Source organism: Dromiciops gliroides, chromosome 3 (assembly GCF_019393635.1).
Source record: "Dromiciops gliroides isolate mDroGli1 chromosome 3, mDroGli1.pri, whole genome shotgun sequence".
NCBI lineage: Eukaryota > Metazoa > Chordata > Mammalia > Microbiotheria > Microbiotheriidae > Dromiciops > Dromiciops gliroides.
Genome location: NC_057863.1, coordinates 559,720,552 through 559,738,246, shown reverse-complemented (window position 1 = coordinate 559,738,246; position 17,695 = coordinate 559,720,552). Strand labels below are relative to the sequence as shown.

Sequence of the window (17,695 nt, the reverse complement as noted above, 5' to 3'; positions counted from 1 at the left end):
TAGAACAATTTGATTTCTTACTAAATGGTTTTATTAAGTTCTTTGGCCCAAACGTCTTTTCTTAGTGGTCAATGAATTGATAATGAGTTTGTCTGGTCTTAGGTAAGGTGCTTTTGGATACCAAAGAATACAGTTCATCACCAATATCAGGATTAGACCCTTTCCAACTAGGAAGGACCTTCTAGATTGCACAGGGTTTTAGACTTGATTTCCTAGAAAGGAGAACTAGGAACAATGGATGAAAATTATAAGGAGGCAAATTGATGTTTGATGTCAAGAAAGATTCCTAATAATGAGTACAGTCTAAAAGAAGAAGATGCCACTTCTCCATTAGGATAAACTTATGAAACGCAGAAACAACTCTACAGGAGGTTGTAGTCACATGCATGTATATCTCTTCTCTCTCTACTTCTTACAATCTCTGGCTTCCTTCAAGACAGTTCAAATTTCACCTTCTGAAGAAGGTCTTTCCTTCCCTTAGTCTTTCTTCCTACATAATCTTGTGTTTATTATGTATGTATCTTATATGTATCAATTTATTGACTCCCTTTTTAAAATGTAAATTCCTTGAAAGTAAGGCCTTTTTTTTCTTGATATGTTCAGTGCTTAACTCTGTGCCTAAAACAGAATAAATACTTAACATATTCCCCTTAAGTGAATGGTGAAGCATTAGAATAGGAATGTAATATGGACTTCTGAATAAATGGTTGTTAGATGAAGGAATGAAGGATGAATAGCTATAATTGGTGGAGTTTGAAAATGAAAATTTTGAGTGACCATTTCATTAATTATTTAGTTAAATTTAAAGGGAGTAATATGAACAAGTTGGGTACTTCATAACTTTATTTTATTCTACAACTTTTGTGCTCACTAGATCCAAAATTTAAAACCAAACTAAACAAAACTGTGTCAATCTAATGTGCTTTGTTTTCAACTCTGTTTAACTGGCTTTGATATTTGAATAATGGTTTTACCCATCAACATGTAAACTATATATGCATGTATGTATATAAGTACATGTTTTTATGTGTATATATACATATATGCATGTATGTAGATATGTACATATACACTTTATACAAGTGACTGACTTCTTGCCATATAATAGAGAAATAGAAAAATCTATTACTTTAAGAATTACTTCAAAAAAAAAAGAATTACTTCAAGGTTGAGGGAAGAAGTTGGAAGATAAAGCAATATTTCATTTTTGCTTCTTTCCCCTGGGATTGGTTCATTAAAACCAAAAACTATATATTTATGATTCTGAGTTAGCCTTTTAAGTGTACTATTTCATCCCCAAATCCTAGACCCCAAGACATGATAGTTTCTAGAAAACTATAGATCATTCATTTCTTTATTCCAAGGATTAATTTTCTTTTATGATCATAGACTCTTAGATTTATAGCTTGGAAAGGAACTTTGAAGCTATTAAGTCTGACCTGCTTATTTTACAGTTGAGAAAACAGGCCCTAACCAGTTAAATGACTTGTTCAAGGTCACACAAGTAGGAAGTGAAGGAGGCATGATCTGAACCCACATTTTTGGACTCCAAATCCAATGCTCTTTACCACTGTACCATGCTAATTATAATGGGGTAAACATGTTTGTTTTTACATGACTTTTTTAATGAATACACAATAAAATATTTCTGAAATCATATTGAAGGAACTGCATCTTTACAGGCCCAAATTCTGATGTTTCACATGAAAATATGCATTTATTTCATCCTTATAAGCTGTTCTAATGTTTTTTAAAGTCTTCATCTCTCTCCCCCCCCCTCTCTCCCTCTCTCCCTTTACCTCCCCCAATCCCTCCCCTCTTTCTTTTTCTCTCTCTGGTCAGCAAAATTACCCAAAGTCCTTTTTTTTTAAGCTAGTGATCATATTTACAATTGCTTATTTTCTTATCCTAATGAATAAAGTACCAAGTACCAATCAGTTATGAATTGTGAAATGTGTACTTTAAAGAATTTTTAAAATTGCTTATAACCGAAGGAGAAAAAAGATTTATTAATTAATTTAACACCCCCCCCCCTCCCCACCACACATGTTTTGCCTTGTTTGGGCTCAAGTCTTAAAAATAACCACAAGAAAAGCAGAGTTCCTCCAACCTCGGCAAAGAAAAGAATTTATTCGTCGGATGGTTATGTCCTGTGTTTAGCAGCTAATAAAAGTTGTAGAGCATCCGAGTCGGGGAATATATATCTGTATCTCCTGTACCGGAAGTCATTGAATAGACCGAAAATGCCTACAAGTTCTAATTGTATACATTTGTGGGACCCTCGGAACAGGGAGTCAAATTCAGTAGCTTCCACATTACCGAGAAAGTCCCCATCTGAAGACCAGATTCCCTTTAAAAAAATCCATTTCCCCCACAAGAAACAAACAATGACATGCCCAAAATAGCTTTTTAGTCAGAATTGACGACACTTTCTGATTGCTTGTCATCAGGAGAGAAACTGAAAACCCTCCTTTCTTCTTCCCTAATTTTTCTTCCTTTTAAATACCTCACTTCCCACTTGCATTGCCTCACCTCATTGCCCACGGGAAATGCCCAGGGCTTCAGCACCCCTGCAGTGCTCAGGGGAGGGGGTTTATGTAAAACATATTAAAAGAATAATCCGAAAAGTCATTGCAGGTTTTTTCTCCCCTCTCGAGTTATGCTTCTCCTCCACGTCGCTGTTATGCTGATGGGGAATGTCGTGGCTAAGACAGAACCACTTTTTTTTTTCCCCTCCCACAATTTTTGCTGCAGTGAGAAACTGCTCTTTTCTCGTTCTATTTTAGCAGGATAGCTTCAGAATTGTAGCTGAACATTAGGGCTTCCCAGGGCTGGAGACAGGACTTTAGAGGCACACACTGGACTTGATCCTTTCAGCTCAGTAAAAATCGAGTTAATTTGCAGCATCCGGTGCCTGACAGGAATGGCAACAGACAGTGGGATCTGACCGTGATTTTGAATTAAGGGTGTTTTTCCCCCTTCCTCACAATTTCGTGAGGGCAGAGGCATTCTGTCTTCCTGAGCCAGTTGATCATTTAAAATTCAGGAGCAGTAGCCACCGAAATCCGAGGTTATGTTATCCCCTGGAATCCTGTCTCTGCTTCAATCCTTTGCTCTGATATCGATTGTGTTTTACCAATAAAGCACAGGTTTGAAAAATTGTGCATAGCATTTGATTTGGGAGCCTAGGCACTCCAGGCGTCCCCTGGCCGCTGCAATGATCTGTACCCGATGACAGAAGTAAGAGTCGGTGGTACTTCTCGGCCATTTAAGCACAGTGGACTCAACTGACAGTTAAGAGAGACCCCCTAAGACTGAAATTCTTTACCCCCCCCCACAACCCCACAGTCTCATTTTGCACTGATAGGTTGAAAGAGGTGAATTTGCAAGGATTTGTAGTACTAAGGATTTGCCAAAAAAGGGTTCTGCATCAGGATAGGTGGGGATGGATTGCAGAGCCTACAGTATCCCTCAGAATAGAAAAGGACTCCCTATTCAGTTCCCACCTGCCTGATGTATTCCCCTTATAAAGTACCTAATAGGAAAACATCATCCCTCCCCTGAAATATAAAGTAACCCATTGGTTAAATTTTAATTCCTCACCTTTCCTCCCCCCCTCCACCCCGGGTGAGTTCCCCTCCCTTCTTTTCTTTTCTTTCTTCTTCTTCTTTTTTTTTTTCCTCTCGCCCTCAGTGATTTAAAATGCTAGAAGGGAAAGCAACTGAGGTCTTAACTTTCAGCTGCTGAATTCTGGGCTAATTGAAATTACTGGGCATAATGCTATATATAGGCAATGAAGAGATTTTTAGCTTTCACTCAGTGCCTTCAAGACATGTCTTTTTGTAGTCAGAAAAGCCCGAGATCAATGCATTTTCAAACTGACAGAGGGAACCGGCGCTTCTTTGGTAGCACATGCTCAGGATCGGGTCTGTGGTTTGTGCTGAGCTGAAGAGCTGAATGCCAGTCCATATGCTCCTTGTTTACTGCAATGTTTTTTGCATGTTACTGTGCACTCCGGACTAACGTCAAGGTAAGAGGAGCCGAAGCAACAGTGGGGGCAAGATGTACATTTTTAAAGCCAGCTGCAGAAAATGTCTACCTTGTGTGGCTGGCTCTCCAGGACTTGAGGATTGCTAGCAGCTCAGGCATATTATTACAGGTGGTTGGAGGGGCTTTGTTTTACTGGGACTGTGGAGCAGAGCTGGAGAAGCATGTTTGCAATGTGCTGGGTAGTGACCTTCATGTTTAACTCTTTGTAATTCTGGTTCATCAGACCGTCTGCTGGGGGGGTGGGGGGGTACGTAAGGGGAAAAGGGAATAAATGGAAATTAGCCAGGTAGGCCAGAACCAAGAAACCAGGGATAGAACAGGGGAACCGAATGCTATTTAGAATGAAGAATTCAAATACTTCTTCCCGGAAAGTGACGGCAGATGCATGTTTTCTTGCTGCTTTATTGTCTGCAAGCCAGAGGGTTGGAAGAACTGGTGTCTGAAATGATATCACGATGCCATTTGGGGCATAACTTGTCATCAAATGCACACAAACAACTGAGGAACACTGTTAATTGACAATATCTGTCTCCCTGCTCCTCAGCTCTCTTGTGATCAGTGTCAGCCGGCAGCATCAGCGTTGTGGTCTCTCCTTTGCTCATGTTTGTCACCCTCCCCACCCCAAACCCCTTTTAGCATTGACTTGTTTGGGTTAATAAGCCTCCAAAGTTGAGTCTAAGTTGCTAGATTTATTCCCTTGTCAGCAGCTAGGACAATATTAGTTGAAAGGATCACTGGCATTGTATTCATTCAGCTTTGAGGCAGACATACAGGCCAGCTGTGGGATTCCAGCGGCATAATTTAAGTGAATTACAGTACTCTGTCAACACATTGAGGATGTGCCGCTGTTATTCTTGCATTGGGTACAAATGGAAAGTAGCTGCCTCTGAGAAAATGTAGTTAAAGCCCCCAAACTTAAAATAGAGATTTTAAAAATCGAATGGATAGATTTTCAAAGAAAAAAAATATTTTCTCAGTGGAGTGTTTTAAGATGTTTGGGCTCTAAAGTTTCATCTCCTGGGCTTGGGGATTTTAATCAGCGAACTCAATACTACCATAGATAATTTTATAAGGAATTTTTTTCTTATTAGATTTAAAATAGGGGGGAATCTCTTTAATCATAATATGCTGTTTGGTGACCAGTAACTCCTTAACACAACTCCCTGTTCATTTTGTTAAGTGATTGAGGTTTTACTTTGGATCACTTTAAAATTAACTTTCTTAACCCATTCACCTCCACACCTGTGATAGAGATGGTGGGAAAATACATGCTTTGATATATGCAGACAGTGCCAGACTATAGAGTTGGTGATTTCTGATTCTTCTCCAAATGTAGGTAATAGAAGAAAGGGTTTGTGAGGGAAAATAATTGTTGGTGCTTACATACACTGTCCTTAAATGGGAGCATCAAAGGACTTTCTTCATCAAACTGCAACCTCACCCCCTACCTTCTCCTGTGCCCCCAAGCAATCACCAACCTGACTAGTAGTCTGAGACTGGAGCAGGATTGTACAACCATGCTGTTCAATAAAAGAAATATCAGATAAAATGAGTAGACATTTCTTTGACTGCCGGGTTCATGAGATACTCTTTAAAAATATTTATGAACAGTGAAAGTAGGATTTTATGGATTTAACTTTTTAAGAAGTCTACCCTAAAACTCACAGATGCAAAAAGATATAGTCTCATGCCAACAGAGGTTTTGACCACATCTGGCTAATTGGGGGTGGGGTGGGGGAAGCAGTCAATATATGATTATGAAGTATTCCCAGCTCTGATTCATTAATCGGTTAAAATTAATACCTGGAAATTGTCATATGTTGTCTTGTTATCGTTGTACTGAGTGCATGAACTTCAGCCAAATTTATCCATGTCTTTCTGAGAGTTAGCACTTGTTCTTTCTTTCATAAATCGCTATTTTCTTTCTGATTTCTCCCCTCTTGAGAGCAACAAGATTTGTGGCAGAGTTTGCCCCATACACTTATGCTTTAAATACCCCCATCAAAGTGACATCTTGAAATCTTGTCTATAGATTGGGTTGTATATTGGTTGTGTATAGAATTGCTTACTTTTGTGGTATCATTGAAATCTCTTATATGTACCAGTTTCCTAAAGTTTTCCTGGGTCAACTTGATTGATAATAAATTGACCCTAAACTTTCCAGGCTGCCCAGAACACAAGCAGTAAGCATAGTCCTTTTTTTTTTTCTAGATAGAATAAGCCACTAATGCCCCAGTTCCCAATTTCACTTATTGGAAATCTATGGACTGCCACAGCCCAAAGAATTTTGGAACTGATACATGAATAGGACTCAAGATGTTGGTTCTGGACCAGTGACAGCTGTGAGAACCAGCTTGACCTATCTTAGCCTGACAAGTTCAAGGCAGGTCTCAGCAGACACTATTATAGATCTGGCAGAGACTGAGCATGTGAGTCTATGTGAAAAAAAATATGAATAATTGAGAAGCAAATTGAGTTCTTTGAATTTTGACTGAGAAATAATGTCCATAGAAATCTGATTGCCTTTACGGAGTTGTATTTATGTTATCATGGTGTTCCTAAACTGATTCTGTTCACTAGGAAAGAAACAATGATGATAAAAAGCCATGGTCAAAAACCATCTCTAACTTGTTATCTCATTAGTTGCGAATTGTTCTTCATATTTATTATGATTAATATTAATATCAGTCATCATCAAAATAATGAGAAAGAACCGATGATGATGATGGTACTGGTGGTAGTGTTGGTGATGATATTCCAGGTATAAATACCATGCTGCAGTTTTTCAAAGCACTTTTTCATATATCACCTCACTGTGTTTTAAACTAAAAAGAGTTAAGGAGTATGGAATTTAAACATCATCTACACACAAGGTAATTAAAATGAGGATATGTGGATAAAACACTGGCCCTGGATTCAGGAGGACCTGAGTTCAAATCCAGCCTCAGACACTTGACACTAGCTGTGTGACCCTGGGCAAGTCATTTAACCCTCACTGCCCTGCCAAAAAAAATGAGGATATGATGGACACCTGAGTATTCTCCAATCTATTTATATCTGAAAAACAAAAATCATTCATCCATCCACTCATTCAACAAGTATTTATTGATTGCCTACTGTTTATAAACACTAGGACCTGTGGAAGTTAGAAAGATAAAAAGACAGGATTCTTACCCTCAAACATGATTGAGGGTCTAGAGGAGGACAGATAACTATAACACAAGATAGAATGTTAAAATGAAATTAAATAGTACTAAGTGATGTGAAAGTTCAGAGGAGGAAGGGATGCCTTCTGACTGGATAGTTGAAATAAAAGTGCTTTTGGTTGCTGTTGAAGTAACTAATTTTAGATAAGCCCTTGTCCATAGAGAATGAACAAATGAATGAATGAAAAAGAATGTATTAAGTGCTTGCTCTTTGCTAAGTACTATGCTAAGACCTGAAATAGAAAAAAAGAACATCACAAAGAAAACTTTCTCTGCTTTCAACCTGGCCCTAACCTCTGTTTCCTGTCATATTAGACATTACTCTCCCTCCATTATCAAGGAATGTAGCTCAACTGGCCTTCTCTTTCTTCCTCACCCATGACTCTCCATCTCCTCTCTCCAGGCCTTTACAGTGCCTATCTCCCATGCCTAGAGTATGTCCTTTCCTTACCTCTACCTCACAGAGTACCTCTTTCTCTTGAGTGTAGCTCAGGCACTATCATCTGCATGAAGTCTTTCCTATTTCTCCTGTTATGTTGATAAATTTTAGAAATTCAAATAAGACCTGAGAAATCAGAACATAACTAAAGATTTTAAACTGCCTAGTTTGTGAAGAGTGCCTCAGATTTTTATTTAGCCATTTTGTGTGTGTATTTATTCATTTTCTATTTATGCTATTCATATTTAACATATATTAGTATATGATTACAAATAGAAATTAGAACGTAACTTCATGGTAGGGATGGTTTCATTCTTTGTACTTGTATACACAAGGCCCGGTATACTGCCAGGCAAAAAGTAATTGCTTAATAATAAATACTTCTTGGTTGATTGAAGGAATTCATATTCTAATGGAGGAAGAAATGCATATAGGAAAAGCCTGGAGGACCTTATTGTACAGTTATGGGGAAAATAGTTAAGTCTAATGGTTCAGAGACTGTAGTGGCATTGGAAATGGTAGCAAAAACCATATTGATCAGAATTTTACTTTTGCTTTGGACTTGTGATTTTGTTGGTTTAGGAAACTCTTATTGTGGAAATGTTCTTCTCTAATGTATACTGGCAACTCAGTAATTTATAGTTGTTGAAACTTGAAATATTAAGTGACTTACCTATATAGCGTCCAGAAGCAAGACTTGAACTCAGGCCTTCCTGATTCTGTCCACTATCCTGGTGCCCCATTAGGTCACATTAGATTGTTGACATCCTATCTCTATAGTCCTTTTATTTCTAAACTTTTCAATATACTTTTATATCTGTATAGCAGTACACTATCTTTTATCAGTATATCAATATATTTTTATGTTTTATACATCAAAAGTGTATCAATATACTTTTATGCCTGCTTTATAGTTACCACAAAAACTTTTGAGTTGGGAAAGGACTATTATTCTCATTTTTCAGATGAGAGAACCTAAGCAAAAAGAGGTTAAGTGATAAGTCTAAGGATATTCAGCTAGCTAGTGCATACCAAAGACTAGAAGTGGTCTCTTGATAGATACACCATGTTCTTTCCACTGCAACACACTGCCTGCTCAAATGAATTTTAAAAAGCAAAGCAATAAAAACTTTGAAACTGTTTGTGAGATGGGATAGTGTACTGGAAAATGTATTGGTCTTGTAGTCTAAATAATAGGAATACTAATAATTTTAGCTAATATTTATATATCACTTTTGTGTAATTTAAGATTCTAAATGTGGATTCTAATCTGTTCCCCCAGTTTGGGGGAAACTGACTAAAAATCACTGATAAAACGAGTTTAGGTTTTTAAGGGTTTATTGGAAAATAGAAAGAAAAAGATTGAGAACAGAATTCTAACAGCCTGGCATTCCTATCTTTCCTCAAATTTCCTGTGAAGTCCTCTGCCGCCACCACCATCAAGTCAGGAAGCCAAAAAGCCCCAGCGCTCTCTGCGCAGGCTCCCTTTCCTCCTTCCTGTCTCCTCCCAGACCATAGGAGGCTCCTCACGTTGATTGGCTGGTAGCCTTGATAGACAGCACCCATGAGCAAACGTCATTTCCTGACGCCAAGGAAAAGCCACAATGCCTCTGAGGCATTTTCCTCATGGTGGAGCTTTCCCACAGCAAGTCTCCAGTAGGTGGCGTCATTCCAATCATTACACTTTAAGATTTGCATAGCACTTTATATATCTTATCTCATTTGATCCTTACAAAAATCTTGTGAGGTAATCTTATTATTATATTCATTTTAGAGGTGAACAAACTGAGACCAAGAGGCATTAAGTGACTTGCCCAGAGCCATAGAGTTGGTAAAAAATTAGAAGATCTACATTTACCACTTCTTCCCTGGGTTACCTGGGACAAGACAATCTACCTCCCTAGCCCTCAGTATTCTTATCCTTAAAATAAAGAGGTTGTACCGTATGACCCCCACCGTCCCCCAGCTTCAAATTCTATGACCAAGTCTTCTTCTATTTGACTTTGTAGACAACTTAACATAATGTCTTATGGTTTGACTTAGAAACTTAACAAGGTCACATGTTTTGACTCTGTGGCCTCATTCAGTAAACAGAATTAGAGTTACATTTTGTAGGAATTTTTAGGTGATAAAAGTAACTCAATGAAAGCTTAGGTTTATTAAAGAGGAACATATTTTGGAATATTTGTATGAATTGACATGTCCTGAAGTGAGTAGGATCCAGAGTACAATACTAACAACTACATAAATATACCTGAGTTTTTAAGGACTGACGTTAGCTCCAGAGAACAGGTGATGAGATTAAGTGTTGTTTTTGGTAGAGAGGTGGGGGACTTTGAGGATAAAATAGTGTGTGCATGGTTAGTCCTGGTCACTGTGTCAGTCAGCTTTACTAAATGGTTTACCTTTATTACAATGGGGAGAGGTGTTTCCCAAGGAATTGAAGTGTAGCATATTGGTTAATGGCTATGTTGTAAAAACAAAACAAAACAAAAAATCAAGACAACATTTTTTTAAAGAAACATCTTCATGAACATGATTGAGACCAACTTTCATCTCTTTCAATAAAAGGCAAGATTCTTTCCTTAATCTCCAAGATTGCCCATTTATGTTGAACTTAAACCAATTGAGTGTAAAATTCTCTTAATAGCAAGAGGCCATCCAAAAATATAACTGACCCAGGCTGTTTCAGATCTCTGTTAGAGTATTTCAGTCATAACTATACCTCCCCCACCTTAAAACCATGTTCCTTTTTTTTGAGGATAGAGAGTTATGCCATGAGGATAGGCCCCAACCGAACTAATTAATCAACATATTTCTATTGAGGCTGTATTATGTTACATGAAAGTTCCTGTGATAGGTTCACTGGTATAGGGAATTCCCAAATGAGGAAACACCCTACACCAATACAGGTCAGCACCTTCTTTGCAATTTATAGTATGAGAGAGTTGCTTAGGACTTGGAGAAAATATGGCAAAGGCAGGATCTGAACTCAGATCTTTCTAAATTTGGGGCCTTTCCTCATCTACCATAAGACATTACCTCCATTGTAGAATAAACGTATAGATTACATTCACTTCTTTCACACTTGCATAGATTTTTTTCAATGTTCCTTAACTTTATATTTTATAGTATTTCCTTTGTTTGGCATGTTGTACTTCAACAATAATCCAAATATTATCTATCCTTCAAGGTCCCTTTCTACTTAATTTATTAAATAACTGCTAACTACCTACTATGTTCCAGGTATTTTGGTAGGCACTGTGAATAGAGCTAAAAACAAAATAACCCTTGGAGATCATCATATTTAATAAATAGGAAAAATATTAAGAGAAAGACATAAGTATGGAGATATTTATAGATATAGAGGTAAAGATAAACATAGGCACAGATATACATTAATACAAATGTAAGAATAGATATAGATACGTACAAAGCAAGCACAAAATAATTTTTACAGGTCACTAACAGGTGGGGGAGACTCAGGATTGGCCATATGTAGGAGATGTCACTTTACATCCAGTTGGAAGTACCAGGTTGGCAGTTGGTGATGTTGGACTGGGGCTCAGAAGACAGAGATTGGGCCTAGAGTTACAGGTCTGGGAATCCTTTCACAGAAATTTTAATTGAATCACTCAAGGTCTGTGTCCCTGTTGAAATCTCCCCAGACCACTCCAGGCCCCAAGAATTTGCCCTTTATTTGGAAGTTATGCATATTACTTTAAGAAAGCTCTTTTATTTGCAGTCATACTTTGCAGAGCCATAACTAGCATTTTTCATACCTGGGGAAAGCATTACAAAATATGACTGGGGATTAGAGACACAGAACATAGTCTCAATTCAGTTGAGCAAATTAAGGAGGCAGTAAAGATTCTGGGGGAATTATAAAGGCTGCTTCCTGGGACTGGGAAAGCAAATAAGGGCATGGGCAGACTAAGGAGTTCACCTGGAGAGTATTACACTTGCACCAGTCAGTTGTTTCTGTTTCCAAAAGACTAGAAGTGAGGGGCAGCTAAGTGGCACAGTCAATAAAGCACTGGCCATGACATCAGGAGGATAGAAGTTAAAATTGATCCTCAGACACTTACTATCTATGTGATCCTGGGCAAGTCATTTAACCTGATTGCTTAAAAAAAAAAAGATTAGAAGTATTATCAGTGCCCTCTAAATTTTGGTATTCTGGAGCTAAGTTCCTACCCACTTTGCACTAACTAGGGTTCTGAAATTATTTAAGTGTGATTAACTTGGCTTTTTAATATCATGTGACTTGTCTTCCTTATGTTTTGTGAGAGCAAAGACTACATCTTATGCTTCTTTGCATCCCTTGCCCTACCTTGAATAGAATAGGTATCTAATAGATTATTGAGGGTATTCCAGAAACCCTGGCTCATTATCTCTCATTACAGAAAACTACATCCCCATTATTATCCAATATGGCTTTGAATAATTGGTTGTTGATTATTATAGGGATGGTTTGGATTTGTGAATAAATATCTGTAAATTGTAATTACTGCCATGCACATTTGTCCTTGACTCTATTACTACTCCAGAAGCCCCCACCTCAAATAGGATTTTGTTTTCACTTCTTTCTTTTTTTATTTTTGGTGAAGCAATTGGGATTAAGTGACTTACCCAGGGTCACACAGCTAGTAGGTGTCAAGTGTGTGAGGCCAAATTTGAACTCAGGTCCTCCTGACTCCAGGGCCAATGCTCCATCCACTGCACCACCTAGCTGCCCCGTTTCCACTTTTCTTATGTGCTTACCACGTCTGATTCTGTGTTAAAGTTATGTATGTGTTATATCCCCCATCAGACAGTACACTCCATAGAGGTAGGGATAATTTTCCCCAGAGGCCAGAACAATGTTTTACATGTAATTGCTACTTCAATACAATTTTGCTGAAATGACCTGAATCATGGAATCATAGTAAAGCATATAATACCTGAAAGGGACTTTAAAGATCATTTGAATCAACATTATTACTTTAGAGACAAGGAAACTGATGCCTAGAGAGGTTCAGTCACTTTTCCAAGTTCCTAAAATGAAGAGAGAATAGAACCAGAAGGAGATAGCTTTTAGGTTTGGGGTTTTATTGGGTTTGAGATTTCAAGAAATAGAGATGAAGTTTCATACTAAGCTGATCTAAGTGTAGGGTGTCTTGATAGTGTAGAACTTGACTTAGATGTTATTAGTCATGAAAGAATGGGAGAATAGGAAACGGGTGTTCTTCCTCACTGCCAACTACTTTTTCCCTGGTTCTCTCTGTTTCAGGGAAGTAAAGCTACACATGTGATGGGACTACTCTCAGAATATCAGTTTTATCTAAGCCATGGGATGGTTTACAGGTATTAGAGGCTATGTGGTTTTATATTGAAGTTGATCAATCAGTAATCACTATTCTGGGTACTGGGGATATAAAAAAAAGCAAAAGATAGTCTCTGACCTCAAGTCATTTGCAATCTACAGTGGTCATGAATGGGTGAAATAAGGGTAAACTCTGGAGTTGATAACATTCATCTATGTCTCTAACAGAACTCTCCCCACCTCCTGTAAAGTGAAGAGATCCCACCAACTCAACCTGTAATAATTCATGTTAGATATGCGTTCTACCTCTTGGGGTTGAAAGCTTCTAGTGGATAAAAAGCTAGACATTTGTGTATTTTATATGGCAAATAGAAAAACATAATGTATTCTCATCAATAATAACTAGGATTTTCATAGTGCTTTGAGTTTTGCAAAGTACTTTACATGAGCCATCTCATTTGATCCTTAAAATAAGACTTTAACAGAAGTGTCATTATTCCCATTTTATAGACATGAAAAACTGAGATTTGGAGTGGTCAAGAAACTTGAAAAGGATCATACACTAGGAAGTTTTTTGAGTCAGGATTCATTCTCAGATCTTTTTGACCCCAAGTCCAGTCCTCTAAATGCCATGCTACCTAGCTTCTTGTAAGAAGATAAATGGCAAGTTTTTAAAATAGTCACTCACTAATTCTTTTCTTTAATCATTTACCAAGTATTAATAACTTCCATGTTTAATGCTATCAGTTTGTGGACAGGTTTCTGATTCTTTCCACCTTCCCCTGCAAGAGTGAAAGAACAGGAAGACCACTATTCTTCTGAATGTAGACTGACAATGCAGGCCAATATTGGGTGTATATCCGAAGGGGTGTATTTCTCAAGTCATTGAAAGCCACATACAGTTGCAAGTCAAATCAAGTCATGCAAAGAACATGTTTCCAGTTTTCATACTACATAAGGGCTTTCAAATAACCTTCCCCAGGCGCCTGTGCACCATGGGATTCATGAGGGCCCAGGCTGTCAACCTGATTTAGGTCAACTTCTTACTGCCTTTATAGGTAAGCTGTGCCTGAGTAGCAAATGCAAAGCTAGAAAGTCAACAGTATTAACTGAACATCTCCTTTAAGGGAACAAAACAAAGCAAAGCACCATGTTAGACACTGTGGTGTAAAGAAAAAATAAAGCAGAGAGACCACTTCTGCTTTCAAGGAAATATCTGGAAATAGCTGTCATTGTAAGGTACTTTGTGCTAACAAGGCATTATGCATTCAGAGTCTCCTTTGAATTTCCCATTCATCCCGTGAGATGAGTGCTATCAAGTGTTATTATGCCCATTCTATAGATGAGGAAATTGAGGCTAAGAGAAGTTAAGTGATGTCCAAATTTATACAACTAAATAAGTAGAAGGATCATAATTGGAATTTAAGCCTTCTGTCTCTAAGGCCTCTTTTTAAAGGTCTGACCTACAGGTGGCATCAAGAAAGCAACTAAGAAGATAGCTAGAAAAATAATTAGGTGCGATGGATAAGTGGATAGAGATAGGTAGGTGAGTAGATAGGTAGATAGGTAGGTATATGGATGGATGGATAGATGGATGTATGTATGGATAGACAGACAGATAGATAGGAGAACACCTAGCTGCTTTTGATTAATTCAAATCACTTAAGCCAGAAAGGAAGCAATTATCCAAAGTGGTCAAGATGGCTTAATTAGGTGCAGGTTATGCTAGAGTAACTTCATTTTCTTTTTAGATAACATTATTAGAATAGTATCAGAATGCTGTAGATGTAGTTTACCTAGTTTTTGGCAAATCATTTGATAAAATCTCTCCTTTCTTATGAAAGACAGAGAAAAAAAACAAGAGAGAGGGAGATGGACAGAGATTTAGTCTAGATAATAAGAGTTATATGGTCTTGGAACTGATTGAATGTCTTGGTCTAAATGACTGTTCATAACATTTTAATGCCAAGCTGGAAGAAGGTCACCAGTGGCTTTCCTCAATGATATATGCTTTGTGCAATTTCACATTTTTATCAATGATTAACAAATACTTAGAAGATCTGCAGATAGGACAAAGCTAAGAGGGATAGATTACATTTTGGAAGACATAAGCAAATTCCATAAAGGTCTTGACAAACTAGAATGTTTAGATGAAAGCTGATGAAATTGAAATTTAGTAGATATAAATCTCATGTAGTACACTGAGCTTTAAAAAAATCAGATTTAGATGGGGAAGGCATAGGTAGAAATGCTTGTCTAAAAATAGGTACAAATATTTAATATATTGCAAGCTCAATATGATTATCAGATATGGCAGACCACAGAAATTTCCAGTGACATTGGCCTTATTGCTATTTCTTGTACACCATCCTCTAAACACATTTTTGGAAGGACCTTGATAATCTGGAGAACATCTAGGGAAGTAGGCTAAATGGTGAAGACAGGTCACATAAAAATCATGCAAAGGAACTGGCAAGTTTCAGAGTATAGAAGAGATTGCTTAGATGGGTCATGATAGTAACTCTTTGAAGGGCTATCATATGGAAGGAGGGATTAGACTTATTAAATTTGACCCAAAGGCCACAACTTGGAACAATGAATGGAAGTTGTAGAGAAGTATATTTTGATTCAATTTGAGAATGAAATCAAAGCTTCCTAATAGTCATAGCTATACAAAAATGAAATGATCTGTCTTCAAATGAGTGGGTTCCTTTTATCCCCATGATTCCCAAAATGTGGCACACAAGCACTGAGTAAAGTTTGGACCATTATGGCCATAATTCTGAACCCCTTGTAGGCCTCTTGATATTGCCAAAAACTATATTCGAGTTGTCAGGTCAACGAGCATTTATTCAGTCCTTACTGTGGGCTGTGAGAAAATTATTATCAGGGGTCCCCCTGCTGAGAGAGATTGTCTGAAGATCAACTCAGCATCAGGAAGTTCCTTGTTCCCACCAGAGGATCTGAATTCTGACCTCAGCATGTTCTATTCATGGACCTCCTTCAAATCATGTCAATTAATGGACTTGATTGCTACCAGCCAATTAGTTTGAAGCAGTGTGTAAGTACTGGCTCTTCCGGGGGATGCAGGAAGTGCTGTGCTCTCACGCTCACTCTCTCTCTCTCTCTCTCTCTTCATTGCTGGAACCTCATGGTAGTGGCAGAAGACTTGGGAGAAGAACCAGGGCAGGTTGAACTCTTATCTCTTCTCTAGAGTAGATAGGCTTCCCTATCTTTCTGAACTCCACATGTTCTCTCTTTACTCTTTAATAAATGCTTAATGCTCAAAGACTGATGCTAAAGCTTTTAATTTATAAGTAAACCATAGCTAGCTTTCCCTACACTTGGGACAGAAATAGGCTTCCCCACATTTAGTTTTACTTGTCACTGTGCCAAAAACTATACTGTGGTAAAGATATAAGAAATGCCGAATAACCCATGTCCTTAAAAAGTTCACAATCTAATTGGGGAGACATCATGCATACAACTATGTGCAAAAAAGATACAGACAGATCATTAGATGTCAGAAGGAAGGAACTAGAATTAAGGGAGACTGGGAAAGTTTTTTGTTTGTTTGTTTGTTTTGTTTTGTTTTGCAGGGAATGAGGTTTTATCTGAGACTAGGAGGCCAGGGAGTAAAGGTGATCTAGCAAAGGAGATTATGTACTGGTCATGTAGATTAGGACTACAACCAAGTAGGTATATTTTCATAGTCGTCAAGGAAGGATAAGTCTAGAAGAAAGAGGTTCATTACATTGGTAACCAAGTAGAGTTTAAACCAGTGGTAGGGTCAAAAGCAGGATTACAAAAGATTGAGCAGAGTGTGAGAAATGAGGAAATGGAGACAATATTTCCATGAATGTTGAATTCATACTAATAAGTAAACAGAATGGAAGTTTCTTAAGGATAGGGTGTGCTTTTCATTCTTGTCTTTTTATCCTCAGTACCCAGGACAGTGCTTCTCTCACACAGGAGATATTTTTAAAATGTTGTTGATTGTATGAATGAATGAACATTCTTTGGATTAATGGAAATACAAGACAAACTCCCTGCCCTCGAGGATATTACAGTCTAGGAATGGAAGCATATGCATTTTCAGGAGGCTAGATAGACAATCTTATTTAATTTTTTGACTACCTTCCCTGGTGCTTGGCATAATGTTTACTCATTGGAGACTTTTAATAAATGTTTATGGAATGGAGTAGTATGGAATAGAGTCGCATCATGTGCTGTTTTCTAAGTTTGATTGTCAATGAGTTGTAGGCGCAAAATGTTCTATTAGACTTGACATGTACATTCTGGCCCATTTGTAGATAAAGTCCAGTCCCACCTGAATGTGGATACATTTGAGTCATTCAAAGCCACCTGAAAGTTCAGTATACTTTTAAAGAGGTCTATTAGCAATGCAAATGGAAAGTCACCTACCCTAGTGGTAAGTACAACAAACATAATAATGAACCTTATTAGCAATTACTTGTTAGATATTCTACTTTACAACATTTGTCTTTGCTGAGCTAGAAATGCAGAGGCAGAAAATCAAATGAATTTCCAATTGAATAGGGTTTAGGTTCTTATTCTTAAAGTCTGAGCTGGGAAGGTTTCCATACTCAGGACCAAATGGCAACAAACAATGGGCTTTGATTTTAAAGTTACTTTATTTGCTTCCCAAGAGTAAATAAAGAGTAATATTATGAA

At 37.7% G+C, this 17,695-nt stretch overlaps 1 protein-coding gene across 5 annotated transcripts in view; it reads left to right on the top strand.

The window, feature by feature from the left end:
• The window catches only part of DLG2 (discs large MAGUK scaffold protein 2), a 2,692,860-nt gene that overhangs the window by 823,525 nt on the left and 1,851,640 nt on the right, over positions 1 to 17,695 (top strand). For 2 of the 5 annotated variants that reach the window (XM_043992741.1, XM_043992740.1), the window contains exon 1: positions 3,673 to 4,030. The exons of the other annotated variants lie outside the window; for them this stretch is intronic. In XM_043992741.1, the coding sequence (XP_043848676.1) occupies positions 3,989 to 4,030 (42 nt within the window). In that variant the 5' untranslated portion in view covers positions 3,673 to 3,988. Of the gene's footprint in view, positions 1 to 3,672; positions 4,031 to 17,695 lie in introns of those variants that run through there. 5 annotated transcript variants of the gene reach the window in all.